Raw genomic sequence first — 19,826 nt, 5'->3', positions numbered from 1 at the left:
TGTGTCTGTAGGTGTAGTGTACACTGGTGTACTGGTCGGTAGGTGTGGTGTACACTGGTGTACTGGTGTGTAGGTGTAGTGTACATTGTTGTACTGGTGTGTATGTGTAGTGTACACTGGTGTACTGGTGTGTAGGTGTAGTGTACACTGGTGTACTGGTGTGTATGTGTAGTGTACACTGGTGTACTGGTGTGTAGGTGTAGTGTACACTGGTGTACTGGTGTGTAGGTGTAGTGTACACTGGTGTACTGGTGTGTATGTGTGGAGTACACTAATGTACTGGTGTGTAGGTGTAGTGTACACTGGTGTACTGGTGTGTAGGTGTAGTGTACACTGGTGTACTGGTCTGTAGGTGTAGTGTACACTGGTGTACTGGTGTGTAGGTGTAGTGTACACTGGTGTACTGGTATGGTGTACACTGGTGTACTGGTGTGTAGGTGTAGTGTACACTGGTGTACTGGTGTGTAGGTGTAGTGTACACTGGTGTACTGGTGTGTAGGTGTAGTGTACACTGGTGTACTGGTGTGTAGGTGTAGTGTACACTGGTGTACTGGTGTGTAGGTGTAGTGTACACTGGTGTATTGATGTGTAGATGTGTTCTACACTGGTGTACTGGTATGTAGTTGTGGTGTACACTGGTGTACTGGTGTGTAGGTGTGGTGTACACTGGTGTACTGGTGTGTAGGTGTAGTGTACACTGGTGTACTGGTCTGTAGGTGTAGTGTACACTGGTGTACTGATCTGTAGGTGTAGTGTACACTGGTGTACTGGTGTGTAGGTGTAGTGTACATTGGTTTACTGGTGTGTATGTGTAGTGTACACTGGTGTACTGGTGTGTAGGTGTAGTGTATACTGGTGTACTGGTGTGTAGGTGTGGTCTACTGGTGTGTAGGTGTAGTGTACACTGGTGTAATGGTGTGTAGGTGTAGTGTACACTGGTGTACTGGTGTGTAGGTGTAGTGTACACTGGTGTACTGGTGTGTAGGTGTAGTGTACACTGGTTTACTGGTGTGTAGGTGTTGTGTACACTGGTGTACTGGTGTGTGTAGGTGTAGTGTACACTGGTGTACTGGTCTGTAGGCGTGGTGTACACTGGTGTACTGGTGTGTAGGTGTGGTGTACACTGGTGTACTGGTGTGTAGGTGTGGTGTACACTAGTGTAATCGTGTGTAGGTGTAGTGTACACTGGTGTACTGGTGTGTACGTGTAGTGTACACTGGTGTACTGGTGTGTAGGTGTAGTGTACACTGTTGTACTGGTCTGTAGGTGTAGTGTACACTGGTGTACTGGTGTGTAGATGTGGTGTACACTGGTGTAATGGTGTAGGTGTGGTGTACACTGGTGTAATGGTGTGTAGGTGTGGTGTACACTGGTGTACTGGTCTGTAGGTGTGGTGTACACTGGTTTACTGGTGTGTAGGTGTGGTGTACACTGGTTTAGTGGTGTGTATGTGTAGTGTACACTGGTTTACTGGTGTGTGTAGGTGTAGTTTACACTGGTGTACTTGTGTGTAGGTGTGGTGTACACTGGTGTACTGGTGTGTAGGTGTGGTGTACACTGGTGTACTGGTGTGTAGGTGTGGTGTACTCTGGTGTAATGGTGTGTAGGTGTGGTTTACACTGGTGCAATGGTGTGTACGTGTAATGTACATTGCTGTAATGGTGTGTAGGTGTAGTGTACACTGGTGTAATGGTGTGTAGGTGTGGTGTACACTGGTGAAATGGTGTGTAGGTGTGGTGTACACTGGTGTAATGGTGTGTAGGTGTAGTGTACACTCGTGTAATGGTGTGTAGGTGTAGTGTACACTGGTGTCCTGGTGTGTAGGTGTGGTGTACACTGGTGTAATGGTGTGTAGGTGTAGTGTACACTGGTGTACTGGTCTGTAGGTGTAGTGTATACTGGTGTACTGGTGTGTATGTGTGGAGTACACTAATGTACTGGTGTGTAGGTGTAGCGTGCACTGGTGTACTGGTGTGTAGGTGTGGTGTACTGGTGTGAAGGTGTAGTGTACACTGGTGTACTGGTGTGTAGGTGTAGTGTACACTGGTGTACTGGTGTGTAGGTGTGGTGTACACTGGTGTACTGGTGTGTAGGTGTGGTGTACTGGTGTGTAGGTGTAGTGTACACTGGTGTACTGGTGTGTAGATGTAGTGTACACTGGTGTAATGGTGTGTAGGTGTAGTGTACACTGGTGTACTGGTGTGTAGGTGTAGTGTACACTGGTGTATTTGTCTGTAGGTGTAGTGTACACTGGTGTACTGGTCTGTAGGTGTAGTGTACACTGGTTTACTGGTGTGTAGGTGTTGTGTACACTGGTGTACTGGTGTGTGTAGGTGTAGTGTACACTGGTGTACTGGTCTGTAGGCGTGGTGTACACTGGTGTACTGGTGTGTAGGTGTGGTGTACACTGGTGTACTGGTGTGTAGGTGTGGTGTACACTAGTGTAATCGTGTGTAGGTGTGGTGTACACTGGTGTACTGGTGTTTAGGTGTGGTGTACACTGGTGTACTGGTGTTTAGGTGTGGTGTACACTGGTGTACTGGTCTGTAGGTGTGGTGTACACTGGTTTACTGGTGTGTAGGTGTGGTGTACACTGGTTTAGTGGTGTGTATGTGTAGTGTACACTGGTTTACTGGTGTGTGTAGGTGTAGTGTACACTGGTTTACTGGTGTGTGTAGGTGTAGTGTACACTGGTGTACTTGTGTGTAGGTGTGGTGTACACTGGTGTACTGGTGTGTAGGTGTGGTGTACACTGGTGTACTGGTGTGTAGGTGTGGTGTACTCTGGTGTAATGGTGTGTAGGTGTGGTGTACACTGGTGCAATGGTGTGTACGTGTAATGTAAATTGGTGTAATGGTGTGTAGGTGTAGTGTACACTGGTGTAATGGTGTGTAGGTGTGGTGTACACTGGTGTGTACGTATAATGTAAATTGGTGTAATGGTGTGTAGGTGTAGTGTACACTGGTGTAATGGTGTGTAGGTGTGGTGTACACTGGTGAAATGGTGTGTAGGTGTAGTGTATACTGGTGTACTGGTGTGTAGGTGTAGTGTACACTGGTGTAATGGTGTGTAGGTGTGGTGTACACTGGTGAAATGGTGTGTAGGTGTAGTGTATACTGGTGTAATGGTGTGTAGGTGTGGTGTACACTGGTGTACTGGTGTGTAGGTGTGGTGTACACTGGTGTAATGGTGTGTAGGTGTAGTGTACACTCGTGTAATGGTGTGTAGGTGTAGTGTACACTGGTGTCCTGGTGTGTAGGTGTGGTGTACACTGGTGTAATGGTGTGTAGGTGTAGTGTACACTGGTGTACTGTTCTGTAGGTGTAGTGTATACTGGTGTACTGGTGTGTATGTGTGGAGTACACTAATGTACTGGTGTGTAGGTGTAGCGTGCACTGGTGTACTGGTCTGTAGGTGTGGTGTACTGGTGTGAAGGTGTAGTGTACACTGGTGTACTGGTGTGTAGGTGTAGTGTACACTGGTGTACTGGTGTGTAGGTGTGGTGTACACTGGTGTACTGGTGTGTAGGTGTGGTGTACTGGTGTGTAGGTGTAGTGTACACTGGTGTACTGGTGTGTAGATGTAGTGTACACTGGTGTAATGGTGTGTAGGTGTAGTGTACACTGGTGTACTGGTGTGTAGGTGTAGTGTACACTGGTGTATTTGTCTGTAGGTGTAGTGTACACCGGTGTACTGGTCTGTAGGTGTAGTGTACACTGGTTTACTGGTGTGTAGGTGTTGTGTACACTGGTGTACTGGTGTGTGTAGGTGTAGTGTACACTGGTGTACTGGTCTGTAGGCGTGGTGTACACTGGTGTACTGGTGTGTAGGTGTGGTGTACACTGGTGTACTGGTGTGTAGGTGTGGTGTACACTGGTGTACTAGTGTGTGTAGGTGTAGTGTACACTGGTGTACTGGTGTGTAGGTGTAGTGTACTGGTGTGTAGGTGTGGTGTACACTGGTGTAATGGTGAGTAGGTGTAGTGTACACTGGTGTAATGGTGAGTAGGTGTAGTGTACACTAGTGTACTTGTCTGTGGATGTAGTGTACACTGGTGTACTGGTGTGTAGGTGTAGTGTACAGTAGTGTACTGGAGTGTAGATGTGGTGTACACTGGTGTACTGGTGTGTAGGTGTAGTGTACACTGGTGTAATGGTGTGTAGGTGTGGTGTACACTGGTGTACTGGTGTGTAGGTGTAGTGTACACTGGTGTACTGGTGTGTAGGTGTGGTGTACACTGGTGTACTGGTGTGTAGGTGTAGTGTACACTGGTGTACTGGTGTGTAGGTGTAGTGTACACTGGTGTACTGGTGTGTAGGTGTAGTGTACACTGGTGTACTGGTGTGTAGGTGTAGTGTACTGGTGTGTAGGTGTAGTGTACACTGGTGTATTGGTGTGAAGGTGTAGTGTACTGGTGTGTAGGTGTAGTGTACACTGGTGTATTGGTGTGTAGGTGTAGTGTACACTGGTGTAATGGTGTGTAGGTGTAGTGTACACTGGTGTACTGGTGTGTAGGTGTAGTGTACACTGGTGTATTTGTCTGTAGGTGTAGTGTACACCGGTGAACTGGTCTGTAGGTGTAGTGTACACTGGTGTACTGGTGTGTAGGTGTTGTGTATACTGGTGTACTGGAGTGTAGGTGTAGTGTACACTGGTTTAATGGTCTGTAGGTGTGGTGTACACTGGTGTACTGGTGTGTGTAGGTGTAGTGTACACTGGTGTACTGGTCTGTAGGCGTGGTGTACACTGGTGTACTGGTGTGTAGGTGTGGTGTACACTGGTGTACTGGTGTTTAGGTGTGGTGTACACTGGTGTACTGGTGTTTAGGTGTGGTGTACACTGGTGTACTGGTCTGTAGGTGTGGTGTACACTGGTGTACTGGTGTGTAGGTGTGGTGTACACTAGTGTAATCGTGTGTAGGTGTGGTGTACACTGGTGTACTGGTGTTTATGTGTGGTGTACACTGGTGTACTGGTGTTTAGGTGTGGTGTACACTGGTGTAATGGTGTGTAGGTGTGGTGTACACTGGTGTACTGGTCTGTAGGTGTGGTGTACACTGGTGTACTGGTGTGTATGTGTGGTGTACACTGGTGTACTGGTGTGTAAGCGTGGTGTACACTGGTGTACTGGTCTGTAGGTGTGGTGTACACTGGTGTACTGGTGTGTAGGTGTGGTGTACACTGGTGTACTGGTGTGTAGGTGTGGTGTACACTGGTGTACTGGTGTGTAGGTGTGGTGTACACTGGTGTAATCGTGTGTAGGTGTGGTGTACACTGGTGTACTGGTGTGTAGGTGTGGTGTACACTGGTGTACTGGTCTGTAGGTGTGGTGTACACTGGTGTGTACGTATAATGTAAATTGGTGTAATGGTGTGTAGGTGTAGTGTACACTGGTGTAATGGTGTGTAGGTGTGGTGTACACTGGTGAAATGGTGTGTAGGTGTAGTGTACACTGGTGTAATGGTGTGTAGGTGTGGTGTACACTGGTGTACTGGTGTGTAGGTGTGGTGTACACTGGTGTACTGGTCTGTAGGTGTGGTGTACACTGGTGTACTGGTGTGTAGGTGTGGTGTACACTGGTGTACTGGTGTGTAGGTGTGGTGTACACTGGTGTAATCGTGTGTAGGTGTGGTGTACACTGGTGTAATGGTGTGTAGGTGTGGTGTACACTGGTGTACTGGTGTGTAGGTGTGGTGTACACTGGTGTACTGGTCTGTAGGTGTGGTGTACACTGGTGTACAGGTGTGTAGGTGTGGTGTACACTGGTGTAATCGTGTGTAGGTGTGGTGTACACTGGTGTAATGGTGTGTAGGTGTGGTGTACTCTGGTGTATTGGTGTGTAGGTGTGGTGTACACTGGTGTACTGGTGTGTAGGTGTGGTGTACACTGGTTTACTGGTGTGTAGGTGTGGTGTACACTGGTTTAGTGGTGTGTATGTGTAGTGTACTGGTGTGTAGGTGTAGTGTACACTGGTGTACTGGTGTGTAGATGTAGTGTACACTGGTGTAATGGTGTGTAGGTGTAGTGTACACTGGTGTACTGGTGTGTAGGTGTAGTGTACACTGGTGTACTGGTCTGTAGGTGTAGTGTACACTGGTGTACTGGTGTGTAGGTGTTGTGTATACTGGTGTACTGGAGTGTAGGTGTAGTGTACACTGGTTTAATGGTCTGTAGGTGTGGTGTACACTGGTGTACTGGTGTGTGTAGGTGTAGTGTACACTGGTGTACTGGTCTGTAGGTGTAGTGTACACTGGTGTACTGGTGTGTAGATGTGGTGTACACTGGTTTACTGGTGTGTAGGTGTGGTGTACACTGGTTTAGTGGTGTGTATGTGTAGTGTACACTGGTCTACTGGTGTGTGTAGGTGTAGTGTACACTGGTGTACTGGTGTGTATGTGTAGTGTACATTGGTGTACTAGTGTGTATGTGTAGTGTACATTAGTGTACTGGTTTGTAGGCGTGGTGTACACTGGTGTACTGGTGTGTACGTGTAGTGTACACTGGTGTACTGGTGTGTAGGTGTAGTGTACACTGGTGTAGTGGTGTGTAGGTGTAGTGTACACTGGTGTACTGGTGTGTAGGTGTAGTGTACACTGGTGTACTCGTGTGTAGGTGTAGTGTACACTGGTGTAATGGTGTGTAGGTGTAGTGTACACTGGTGTACTGGTGTGTAGGTGTAGTGTACACTGTTGTACTGGTCTGTAGGTGTAGTGTACACCGGTGTACTGGTCTGTAGGTGTAGTGTACACTGGTGTACTGGTGTGTAGGTGTTGTGTACACTGGTGTACTGGAGTGTAGGTGTAGTGTACACTGGTTTAATGGTCTGTAGGTGTGGTGTACACTGGTGTACTGGTGTGTGTAGGTGTAGTGTACACTGGTGTACTGGTCTGTAGGTGTGGTGTATACTGGTGTACAGGTCTGCACATGTGGTGTACAATGGTGTACTGGTGTGTGTAGGTGTAGTGTACACTGGTGTACTGTTGTGTAGGTGTAGTGTACACTGGTGAACTGGTGTGTATGTGTGGAGTACACTAATGTACTGGTGTCTAGGTGTAGTGTACACTGGTGTAATGGTGTGTAGGTGTGGTGTAGACTGGTGTAATGGTGTGTAGGTGTGGTGTACACTGGTATTCTGGTGTGTATGTGTAGTGTACACTGGTGTATTGATGTGTAGGTTTGGTGTACACTGGTGTACTGGTGTGTAGGTGTGGTGTACACTGGTGTACTGGTGTGTAGGTGTGGTGTACATTAGTGTAATCGTGTGTAGGTGTGGTGTATACTGGTGTACTGGTGTTTAGGTGTGGTGTACACTGGTGTAATGGTGTGTAGGTGTGGTGTACACTGGTGTACTGGTCTGTAGGTGTAGTGTACACTGGTGTACTGGTGTGTATGTGTGGAGTACACTAATGTACTGGTGTGTAGGTGTAGCGTGCACTGGTGTACTGGTCTGTAGGTGTGGTGTACTGGTGTAATGGTGTAGTGTACACTGGTGTACTGGTGTGTAGGTGTAGTGTACACTGGTGTACTGGTGTGTAGGTGTGGTGTACTGGTGTGTAGGTGTAGTGTACACTGGTGTACTGGTGTGTAGGTGTAGTGTACTGGTGTGTAGGTGTAGTGTACACTGGTGTACTGGTGTGTAGGTGTAGTGTACACTGGTGTAATGGTGTGTAGGTGTAGTGTACACTGGTGTACTGGTGTGTAGGTGTAGTGTACACTGGTGTATTTGTCTGTAGGTGTAGTGTACACCGGTGAACTGGTCTGTAGGTGTAGTGTACACTGGTGTACTGGTGTGTAGGTGTTGTGTATACTGGTGTACTGGAGTGTAGGTGTAGTGTACACTGGTTTAATGGTCTGTAGGTGTGGTGTACACTGGTGTACTGGTGTGTGTAGGTGTAGTGTACACTGGTGTACTGGTCTGTAGGCGTGGTGTACACTGGTGTACTGGTGTGTAGGTGTGGTGTACACTGGTGTACTGGTGTTTAGGTGTGGTGTACACTGGTGTACTGGTGTTTAGGTGTGGTGTACACTGGTGTACTGGTCTGTAGGTGTGGTGTACACTGGTGTACTGGTGTGTAGGTGTGGTGTACACTAGTGTAATCGTGTGTAGGTGTGGTGTACACTGGTGTACTGGTGTTTATGTGTGGTGTACACTGGTGTACTGGTGTTTAGGTGTGGTGTACACTGGTGTAATGGTGTGTAGGTGTGGTGTACACTGGTGTACTGGTCTGTAGGTGTGGTGTACACTGGTGTACTGGTGTGTATGTGTGGTGTACACTGGTGTACTGGTGTGTAAGCGTGGTGTACACTGGTGTACTGGTCTGTAGGTGTGGTGTACACTGGTGTACTGGTGTGTAGGTGTGGTGTACACTGGTGTACTGGTGTGTAGGTGTGGTGTACACTGGTGTACTGGTGTGTAGGTGTGGTGTACACTGGTGTAATCGTGTGTAGGTGTGGTGTACACTGGTGTACTGGTGTGTAGGTGTGGTGTACACTGGTGTACTGGTCTGTAGGTGTGGTGTACACTGGTGTACTGGTGTGTAGGTGTGGTGTACACTGGTGTAATCGTGTTTAGGTGTGGTGTACACTGGTGTAATCGTGTGTAGGTGTGGTGTACACTGGTGTAATGGTGTGTAGGTGTGGTGTACACTGGTGTAATCGTGTTTAGGTGTGGTGTACACTGGTGTAATCGTGTGTAGGTGTGGTGTACACTGGTGTAATGGTGTGTAGGTGTGGTGTACACTGGTGTACTGGTCTGTAGGTGTGGTGTACACTGGTTTACTGGTGTGTAGGTGTGGTGTACACTGGTTTAGTGGTGTGTATGTGTAGTGTACACTGGTGTACTGGTGTGTGTAGGTGTAGTGTACACTGGTGTACTGGTGTGTAGATGTGGTGTACACTGGTTTACTGGTGTGTAGGTGTGGTGTACACTGGTTTAGTGGTGTGTATGTGTAGTGTACACTGGTGTACTGGTGTGTGTAGGTGTAGTGTACACTGGTGTACTGGTGTGTATGTGTAGTGTACATTGGTGTACTGGTGTGTACGTGTAGTGTACACTGGTGTACTGGTCTGTAGGCGTGGTGTACACTGGTGTACTGGTGTGTACGTGTAGTGTACACTGGTGTACTGGTCTGAAGGTGTAGTGTACACTGGTGTAGTGGTGTGTAGGTGTAGTGTACACTGGTGTACTGGTGTGTAGGTGTAGTGTACACTGGTGTACTGGTGTGTAGGTGTAGTGTACACTGGTGTACTGGTGTGTAGGTGTGGTGTACACTGGTGTAATCGTGTGTAGGTGTGGTGTACACTGGTTTAATGGTGTGTAGGTGTGGTGTACTCTGGTGTATTGGTGTGTAGGTGTGGTGTACACTGGTGTACTAGTCTGTAGGTGTGGTGCACACTGGTTTACTGGTGTGTAGGTGTGGTGTACACTGGTTTAGTGGTGTGTATGTGTAGTGTACACTGGTGTACTGGTGTGTGTAGGTGTAGTGTACACTGGTGTACTGGTGTGTAGATGTGGTGTACACTGGTTTACTGGTGTGTAGGTGTGGTGTACACTGGTTTAGTGGTGTGTATGTTTAGTGTACACTGGTGTACTGGTGTGTGTAGGTGTAGTGTACACTGGTGTACTGGTGTGTATGTGTAGTGTACATTGGTGTACTAGTGTGTATGTGTAGTGTACATTGGTGTACTGGTGTGTAGGTGTAGTGTACACTGGTGTACTGGTGTGTACGTGTAGTGTACACTGGTGTACTGGTCTGTAGGTGTAGTGTACACTGGTGTAGTGGTGTGTAGGTGTAGTGTACACTGGTGTACTGGTCTGTAGGCATGGTGTACACTGGTGTACTGGTGTGTACGTGTAGTGTACACTGGTGTACTGGTCTGTAGGTGTAGTGTACACTGGTGTAGTGGTGTGTAGGTGTAGTGTACACTGGTGTACTGGTGTGTAGGTGTAGTGTACACTGGTGTACTGGTGTGTAGGTGTAGTGTACACTGTTGTACTGGTCTGTAGGTGTAGTGTACACCGGTGTACTGGTCTGTAGGTGTAGTGTACACTGGTGTACTGGTGTGTAGGTGTTGTGTACACTGGTGTACTGGAGTGTAGGTGTAGTGTACACTGGTTTAATGGTCTGTAGGTGTGGTGTACACTGGTGTACTGGTGTGTGTAGGTGTAGTGTACACTGGTGTACTGGTCTGTAGGTGTGGTGTATACTGGTGTACAGGTCTGCACGTGTGGTGTACACTGGTGTACTGGTGTGTGTAGGTGTAGTGTACACTGGTGTACTGTTGTGTAGGTGTAGTGTACACTGGTGAACTGGTGTGTATGTGTGGAGTACACTAATGTACTGGTGTGTAGGTGTAGTGTACACTGGTGTAATGGTGTGTAGGTGTGGTGTACACTGGTGTACTGGTGTGTAGGTGTGGTGTACACTGGTGTATTGATGTGTAGGTTTGGTGTACACTGGTGTACTGGTGTGTAGGTGTGGTGTACACTGGTGTACTGGTGTGTAGGTGTGGTGTACATTAGTGTAATCGTGTGTAGGTGTGGTGTATACTGGTGTACTGGTGTTTAGGTGTGGTGTACACTGGTGTAATGGTGTGTAGGTGTGGTGTACACTGGTGTACTGGTCTGTAGGTGTGGTGTACACTGGTGTACTGGTGTGTAGGTGTGGTGTACACTGGTTTACTGGTGTTTAGGTGTGGTGTACACTGGTGTAATCTTGTGTAGGTGTGGTGTACACTGGTGTAATGGTGTGTAGGTGTGGTGTACACTGGTGTAATCGTGTGTAGGTGTGGTGTACACTGGTGTAATGGTGTGTAGGTGTGGTGTACACTGGTGTATTGGTCTGTAGGTGTGGTGTACACTGGTTTACTGGTGTTTAGGTGTGGTGTACACTGGTTTAGTGGTGTGTATGTGTAGTGTACACTGGTGTACTGGTGTGTGTATGTGTAGTGTACACTGGTGTATTGGTGTGTAGATGTGGTGTACACTGGTGTACTGGTGTGTATGTGTAGTGTACATTGGTGTACTGGTGTGTACATGTAGTGTACACTGGTGTACTGGTCTGTAGGCGTGGTGTACACTGGTGTACTGTTGTGTACGTGTAGTGTACACTGGTGTAATGGTGTGTAGGTGTAGTGTACACTGGTGTAGTGGTGTGTAGGTGTAGTGTACACTGGTGTAGTGGTGTGTAGGTGCAGTGTACACTAATGTACTGGTGTGTAGGTGTAGTATACACTGGTGTACTGGTCTGTAGGTGTGGTGTACACTGGTGTACTGGTCTGTAGGTGTAGTGTACACTGGTGTAGTGGTGTGTAGGTGTGGTGTACACTGGTGTACTGGTGTGTAGGTGTGGTGTACACTGGTGTACTGGTGTGTAGGTGTGGTGTACACTGGTGTAATCGTGTGTAGGTGTGGTGTACACTGGTGTACTGGTGTGTAGGTGTGGTGTACACTGGTGTACTGGTCTGTAGGTGTGGTGTACACTGGTGTACTGGTGTGTAGGTGTGGTGTACACTGGTGTAATCGTGTTTAGGTGTGGTGTACACTGGTGTAATCGTGTGTAGGTGTGGTGTACACTGGTGTAATGGTGTGTAGGTGTGGTGTACACTGGTGTAATCGTGTTTAGGTGTGGTGTACACTGGTGTAATCGTGTGTAGGTGTGGTGTACACTGGTGTAATGGTGTGTAGGTGTGGTGTACACTGGTGTACTGGTCTGTAGGTGTGGTGTACACTGGTTTAATGGTCTGTAGGTGTGGTGTACACTGGTGTACTGGTGTGTGTAGGTGTAGTGTACACTGGTGTACTGGTCTGTAGGTGTGGTGTATACTGGTGTACAGGTCTGCACGTGTGGTGTACACTGGTGTACTGGTGTGTGTAGGTGTAGTGTACACTGGTGTACTGTTGTGTAGGTGTAGTGTACACTGGTGAACTGGTGTGTATGTGTGGAGTACACTAATGTACTGGTGTCTAGGTGTAGTGTACACTGGTGTAATGGTGTGTAGGTGTGGTGTAGACTAGTGTAATGGTGTGTAGGTGTGGTGTACACTGGTATTCTGGTGTGTATGTGTAGTGTACACTGGTGTACTGGTCTGTAGGTGTGGTGTACACTGGTGTAATGCTGTGTAGGTGTGGTGTACACTGGTGTACTGTTGTGTAGGTGTGGTGTACACTGGTGTATTGATGTGTAGGTTTGGTGTACACTGGTGTACTGGTGTGTAGGTGTGGTGTACACTGGTGTACTGGTGTGTAGGTGTGGTGTACATTAGTGTAATCGTGTGTAGGTGTGGTGTATACTGGTGTACTGGTGTTTAGGTGTGGTGTACACTGGTGTAATGGTGTGTAGGTGTGGTGTACACTGGTGTACTGGTCTGTAGGTGTGGTGTGCACTGGTGTAATGGTGTGTAGGTGTGGTGTACACTGGTGTACTGGTGTGTAGGTGTGGTGTACACTGGTTTACTGGTGTTTAGGTGTGGTGTACACTGGTGTAATGGTGTGTAGGTGTGGTGTACACTGGTGTAATGGTGTGTAGGTGTGGTGTACACTGGTGTATTGGTCTGTAGGTGTGGTGTACACTGGTTTACTGGTGTTTAGGTGTGGTGTACACTGGTTTAGTGGTGTGTATGTGTAGTGTACACTGGTGTACTGGTGTGTGTATGTGTAGTGTACACTGGTGTATTGGTGTGTAGATGTGGTGTACACTGGTGTACTGGTGTGTATGTGTAGTGTACATTGGTGTACTGGTGTGTACATGTAGTGTACACTGGTGTACTGGTCTGTAGGCGTGGTGTACACTGGTGTACTGTTGTGTACGTGTAGTGTACACTGGTGTAATGGTGTGTAGGTGTAGTGTACACTGGTGTAGTGGTGTGTAGGTGTAGTGTACACTGGTGTAGTGGTGTGTAGGTGCAGTGTACACTAATGTACTGGTGTGTAGGTGTAGTGTACACTGGTGTACTGGTCTGTAGGTGTGGTGTACACTGGTGTACTGGTCTGTAGGTGTAGTGTACACTGGTGTAGTGGTGTGTAGGTGTAGTGTACACTGGTTTGCTGGTCTGTAGGTGTAGTGTACACTGGTGTACTGGTGTGTAGGTGTAGTGTACAATGGTGTACTGGTCTGTAGGTGTAGCGTACACTGGTGTACTGGTCTGTAGGTGTAGTGTAGGCAGGTGTAGAGGTGTGCTTCTCACCTGGAGGAGGTGCCTAGTGCGGTGATGAGGGCCTGTAGGAGACCTCCGATGAACACAAAGGGGTTTTTGCGTGTGACGAGAAAGTAGATAGTGGGCAGAACGAGGACAGCGTGGATGAGTAGGCCCACGATGACCGTGATGGTGTAGAGGCCCAGAGCTCCACCCATCGCTGACAGGTCCTCCATCTCCAGGATCTTCCCTGCAATCAGGAAGAGGATGCCCACAGGAGCGTACCTGCCCACAGGTAACCATCAAGAACATTACAGCAGTGTCTGTGGGTTTTTGTAACAGGCAGACGAGGATTAATGACACAGATAAAAAAGAGAGGAGCCTACTGACAGGTAAACAGGTGAAATTATACATCCACCATGAACAAAAACACCATCATCTTTACTGTGAAGATGTTGTAGTTTTGTTGAAAGGGTATCGGCAGTTGGAGCAGACCTGTCCACAGATGCTGGAGTGTACCTGTCCACAGGTGCTGGAGTGTGACTGTCCACAGGTGCTGGAGCGTACCTGTCCACAGGTCCTGGAGTGTACCTGTCCACAGGTGCTGGAGTGTGACTGTCCACAGGTGCTGGAGCGTACCTGTCCACAGGTCCTGGAGTGTACCTGTCCACAGGTGCTGGAGTGTGACTGTCCACAGGTGCTGGAGTGTACCTGTCCACAGGTGCTGGAGTCTACCTGTACTTGATACTTTGACTTTATATGTACTACCTGATCTCTGTGAAGTTCTGTACAGGTGTTTTTATTTGTTTTATTGAGAATGTTGGTCTGAAGGTGTGATGTTTATATGGAGTTTAGAACAGTGAGGCCAGACAGTGAGGTCAGACATTTGGGTTTCAGTGTAACAGATGAAGGTGAGACACTAGATAAGAGTTTCAGCTTTCATTTCCTGATATTAACATCTGGACTTGTTAAACGGATGGTCAGGTGTTTCTTGTTGTCCATTAACTCATCTCTCTGAACATCTCTTGGTGAGACTCCATGAAGACCAGAGAGCTGTCTGAGGGATAAAAGAGAAAACTCATCCGAGCTACTGGACAAACACCGGACAATCTGTAAAGTCCTGAAAAAGAAAGACCACACTGGAGCACTGACCACTGGAGCACTGACCACTGGAGTACTGAGCCACACACACTGAACAGATCAACCAAGAAAACAGCAGCTGATGACAGAAGCCTTGTGAGAGCTGATGAGAAAAACCTCCAAAACATCTGTCAGTGACATCATCAACATCCTCTACAGGGCAGGGTGAAGGTCTCACAATCCACTGCTTGAGGATGATCTCGAGGTCAGAAACACTGAGGTCAGTCCAGCACCTTTCAGCAGCAGTGAGGCTCAGAAAAGCAGGAGGTGTTCCACAGGTTTCTGCTCTGTTCTCCCTTTGATAAGTGAACTGGATTATTTTTGTCCTGATTTAGATATACAGTGGTGTTTTTTCCTGGTTGTGAAGTTGGTCATCAGATCATTGTCCAGACGTTGTTCTTGTGAAGGTCTGTAAAATCTTTTTGCCAGGTTTCTACTGCTGGTGCATTGTTTTGATGTTAGTTATAACATTATATAAAGTCATGTCTTCATGTTATTCTCAGCAGTGTTCTGGCTGCAGGTTTGAATCCTCTGGAGATTTGATCATCACTTTACCTCTTGAGATTCCAGACTCTGTGCTGTTCGTGTCATATTGCTGTAGAATTCAGTCAGAGGAGTGAAAAGGTAGGAGTTTGTTCTCTGTAAATGACAGCTGCTGCAGTCAGCTGATAATCTGGATTTTTCCACACAGGTGTGAACACAACTGCTAAAATTAACTGACCCGTTAACTGACCGCTTGTTCCTGTTCAGTTTGGACCATGTGTTTGAGTCATTACAGAGATCTCATTCTGACCCTGGTGACCTCTGAACCCCCAGGACACCTGTCCTCTGTAGCCACCCCCCCCATACCTTCAGAAAGCCCCGCTTCACTCACCACATGATAATGGCCACAAGCCTCATGATGGCGTCGTTGAGACAGTCGAAAAAATCCCTGAGTGGCTGACCCTGCTCCTTCATGCTACCAATGATGAGGCCAAAGCTCATGGAGAAGACCACCAGGCCCAGAGCATTGATGCTGTTCACTGTCCCGAGGACCGGGATGTCCTCCTCATAACTCAGATCCTGTCCCTCACTGGAACCGTTCACTGTGCTGTTCACCATCACCCTCACCGTCACCATCCGCTTCCCAGTCTGGGTCTTAAACTGCACATACACACAGGGGGTGGGGTTAGGGGTGGGAGTTGCCCAGCAGGGGCGGTAACAGACAGGTAGATAGAGACAGACAGACAGTGAGAGAGACAGACAGACAGACAGTGAGACAGACAGACAGACAGACAATGAGACAAACAGACAGACAGTGAGATAGACAATGAGACAGACAGACACAGACAGAGAGACAGATAGGAAGACAGACAGACATACAGACAGACAGACAAAGACATATAGTGAGACAGACAGACAGACATTTGATACTTATAAGCTTTAATTTAACTTAAATTCATTTATAAGCAGACAGACACATATAGAAGGACAGCAGTGTGTGTGTGTGTGTGTGTTACCTGTTGAGTACAGGCCTGCACTAGATTTGGAGGAAACATATTTCTGTCAAAGAGAAAAAAAATCATTTGATGAAAAACAAACTCTCTCTCTCTCTCTCTCTCTCTCTCTCTAGTGTGTGTGTGTGCGTGAGGGTGAACATGGTGAGAGGGCGACAGTTTGGGAAACCTGACTGTTTTTCCTGCTTTTCTTACTTTCTCTTTTTTTTTGGAAAAAAGTTTAGTTTGAAAGGCGATTTAAATAATTTATTAGGGGTGATTTTTGTGAGGTTTTTGTGAGTTTTTTGTGCGGTTTTATTGGCGGTTGAGATGGTGTCCCCACCCGCGGAGGGTGTGCTGCGCCTCTTGCGCCATAATGGCGTCAGGTGTGTACCTGAGCCAGGTGTGACGGTGGAGGAGTTAGAAGTTAGAAGTTAGAAGTGTTAGAGGAGATGGGGAAGTCAGTCGGGTATGAGAATCTAGTGTCGGCTTCCCGCATAAACAAGGCAGTGGTGGTGTTTGTGAAGAAGGAGGACTTAGTGAATGATCTTATTAGTGATGGCATTGTAGTGAACGGAGCTCACGTTATCGGAACACCGCTTGTAGCTCCGACAACTAAAGTCAAACGCCCCAGTTTCAAACCCCGCCCCGCCATTCCGGACCCGGACATTGAGAAAGCGCTTGCGCGCAATTAAATCTATTCCATTCGGATGTAAAAAGACGTATCTAAAACACGTTACATGTTTCTGCAGACAAGTCCTTATGTATTTAACCGAGCCTGATCTGGATGTTTCTTTTCGGGTGTGGTTTGAAGGCAGACCATTCACCATCTACACCAGTACAGGCAAAATGAAATGCTTTGAATGTGGAGATCTGGGCCATAAACTGGCTGCATGTCCACACAAAGAAACTCAGGACCTGGGAGCAGCTCCTCCAACAGTGAGGAAGAACATCCCCAGACTGTAAGTAACACTGGTGTACACAACACTGAGGTGAGTGATGAAGAGACAACGGTTGGTGAAGCGGATACTGTGGAAAATGTGCATGTTGAAAACACTATAGATATGGATAAAAACATTAATGACGGAATGACGGACATGATAACAGAAAAGGAGACTGACCAAACACTGACTTCACACCAAACACTGACTCCTGATCAGACACCGAATTCTGATAAAACACTGACTTCTGACAGTGGTTCTGTGGCGTGTATGGATGATGATGATGATGATGATGCTGGCTCTGATATGTCTGATGTAGGATCTGTAGATGACGACTTGTACTCACTGAATGAAATTAATAATTTCTTGGACATGACGTTTGGAAAGACAGTAGAAGTGAAGGACTGTTTTCCGGATGTGGAGAAATTCATGGTGTCAGTGATTGTGTTTCAGCGTGTATTGAGCTCTGAGGCTTTAAGTAAAAAGAAAAAGTTCTGATTAAGGAAAATAGACAAAACTGCGACGTAACAAAAGAAATAAATGAATCAGTCACACTGGGTGTCTTCCTTCTTACTGTACTTTCTTTTCCTGTCTTTACTTTCATCTTTTTTTCATTCTCTCATGGAGCACCTGAAAATAGGCTCTCTGAATATAAATGGGGGTAGAGACAAAGCGAAAATAACAAAACTATCGGAGTTCATTAAGATAAATCATATTAATGTTATGCTTTTACAAGAAACACACACATGAGGCTGAGTGGAGAAAATGGTGGGAAGGTGAAGCGGTGTATAGTCATGGGACAAATCTCAGCGCAGGAGTAGCCAACCTATTCTCAAAAAACCTCAATGTAAAGCTTTTATCTATAAATGAAGTAGAAAAGGGTGGAGTTTTATTAGTGGAGGTTGAGTATGATGGTGTTGTTTTTGGGTTTATTAATATATATGCTATAATGGTTCAGAATGAGAAAGAGTTTTTCTGAAAATAAAAAATGCTCTTAGAAACTGTAATGAAAATGTGTGTATAGTTTTTTGGTGGGGGGGGGGGGCTGGAACTGTACCACAGACTTTATTGTGGACAGGAACGGAGAGGAGCCTCACAGTCAGTCCAGTACAGCTCTATCCAAAATAGTCACAGAGTTTGAGTTAATAGACATATGGAGAGAAAGAAATATGGGTGTAAGACAATACACATGGATTAAAATGACAGGTAACAAGCTGAGTGGAGCCAGGCTAGACCGATTATATATAGGAAAAGAGTGGAGCAATAGAATAACTCACACATCAATCACTCCAAATGGTTTTACAGATCATCACATGGTTACTGTTGTTTTTAACATGAAGCGAAGGTCAAAGCCCAGGTACATCTGGAGTTTTAATGTTAAAATGTTGCAGGACATTTCCTTTTCTAATAGCTTTAAATTGTTTTGGGAAAAAAAAACTGGAAGAAGGAAAAAAATGAGTTTAAGAGCCTTAGCCTGTGGTGGGATGTAGGAAAAACACGAATTAAAATGTTTTGTTAAAACTATGCATGTCACACTACTGGAAGGGTCAAGAGTTCAATGGAAATATTACAAAAGGACATTAACGCAATAGAAAGAGACCTCATCCATGACACCACCACCGCAATGAGTGACTCCTTAAACACAAAAAAACATGAACTTGATTTTTTATTGTCTGAGCAGCTCAGAGACACTTTAATCAGATCACGCTTCTGCTCTGTAAAAGATATGGATTCACCAAGTACCTTTTTTTTTTAGCATGGAGAAAAAGAGTGTCCACAAACAGGAGATAAACCACCTACGATGTCCAGATGGGAGAATAACTACAGACATTAAAGAAATGAGAGACCTGGCAGTGGAGTTCTACACCTCACTGTACAGCGCTGAGCACTGCGATCCAGAAAGCACTGCTAATCTTCTACAAGACCTACCAAAACTGGACTCTGAACAGAGAGCGTCTCTGGAGGAAGAGATCTCACTCCTGGAACTAACCAGTGCGATGAAGCAGCTAGCCACTGAACGATCTCCTGGAGTGGACAGACTCCCAGCTGAATTTTTCCAGCACTTTTGGGAACCCTGGGAAAAGATTTTCAGGAAGTGCTAACAGAATCCCTAAAAGAAAAAACACTCCCAACCAGCTGTGGGCGTGCGGCTCTATCACTCCTGCCGAAGAATGGCGATCTTGGGCTTTTAAAAAACTGGAGGCCGGTCTCACTGCTGTGCACGGACTACAAAATACTGTCCAAATGTTTAGCCAACAGACCGAAAAAGGTTTTAAACATAATAATTTACAAGGACCAAACGTACTGCATCCCGGAAAGGTCAATAACAGACAATCTGTTATTAATAAGAGATGTCATTGATCTTGGGATTTTTAATGATCTTGATCTGGGTGTCCTGTCACTAGACCAGGAAAAGGCTTTTGATAGAGTTGACCACAGCTACCTTTTTAATGTTTTAAAGAGTTTTAATTTTGGACATAATTTTATCTCTCTGGTTAAGTTATTGTACAACAATGTTTCTGTGATGTTAAAAGTGGAGGGAGGACTTAGTGCTCTTATAAAAGTCACAAGAGGGATCAAACAGGGATGTCCATTGTCTGGACAGCTGTATAGCCTGGCCATTGAACCCTTTCTATGTATGCTAAGGAGGGAGCTCTCAGGCACTACTATGAAAGGTGGAAAAACAACTGTCAAGGTACATCTGTCTTCTTATGCAGATGATATCACACTTTTTATTTCAAGACGGAGAGACGTTGAAGTTTTAAACAAATTTATTCAGCAGTATGAAAAAGCCTCAACAGCCAGAGTAAACTGGGAGAAAAGCAAAGGTTTTATCACTGGACAGTGGAGTGGGACTGGCTCCCCAAAACTTCCCAAGGGTTTAAAATGCAAAAGGGAAGGGTTAAAAGTATTGGTGGTGTATTTAGGAACCCCTCATTTCCAGACCAAGAACTGGGAGGACCTGCTGGAAAGGGTGTTAGCCCAATTGTCTAAATGGAAATGGCTATTACCCCAGATGTCCTACTAGGGTCGAGTCCTGGTAATAAACAACCTGGCTGCCTCGAGTTTATGGCATAAAGTGATGGTCATGGATCCACCTGATGAACTGATCCACAGAATCCATCGAGCAGTTGTGG

The 19,826-nt window shown here is 46.4% G+C and overlaps 1 protein-coding gene across 4 annotated transcripts in view; it reads right to left on the bottom strand.

Moving 5' to 3' along the window:
- Window positions 1-19,826, bottom strand: part of slc1a3a (solute carrier family 1 member 3a) — a 62,926-nt gene that overhangs the window by 13,117 nt on the left and 29,983 nt on the right. For 3 of the 4 annotated variants that reach the window (XM_058375635.1, XM_058375637.1, XM_058375636.1), the window contains exons 5-7: window positions 15,773-15,815; window positions 15,148-15,416; window positions 13,185-13,418 (exon numbers count right to left, since the gene is read on the bottom strand). In XM_058375635.1, coding sequence (XP_058231618.1) covers window positions 13,185-13,418; window positions 15,148-15,416; window positions 15,773-15,815 — 546 coding nt within the window. Of the gene's footprint in view, window positions 1-13,184; window positions 13,419-15,143; window positions 15,417-15,772; window positions 15,816-19,826 lie in introns of those variants that run through there. The other variant, XM_058375638.1, reaches the window with a different exon arrangement.

The sequence above is a fragment of the Hemibagrus wyckioides genome, linkage group LG22, assembly GCF_019097595.1.
Source record: "Hemibagrus wyckioides isolate EC202008001 linkage group LG22, SWU_Hwy_1.0, whole genome shotgun sequence".
Classification (NCBI taxonomy): Eukaryota; Metazoa; Chordata; class Actinopteri; order Siluriformes; family Bagridae; genus Hemibagrus; species Hemibagrus wyckioides.
The sequence above is the reverse complement of the archived record's forward strand: the minus strand, read 5'-3'. Positions and strand labels throughout refer to the sequence as shown.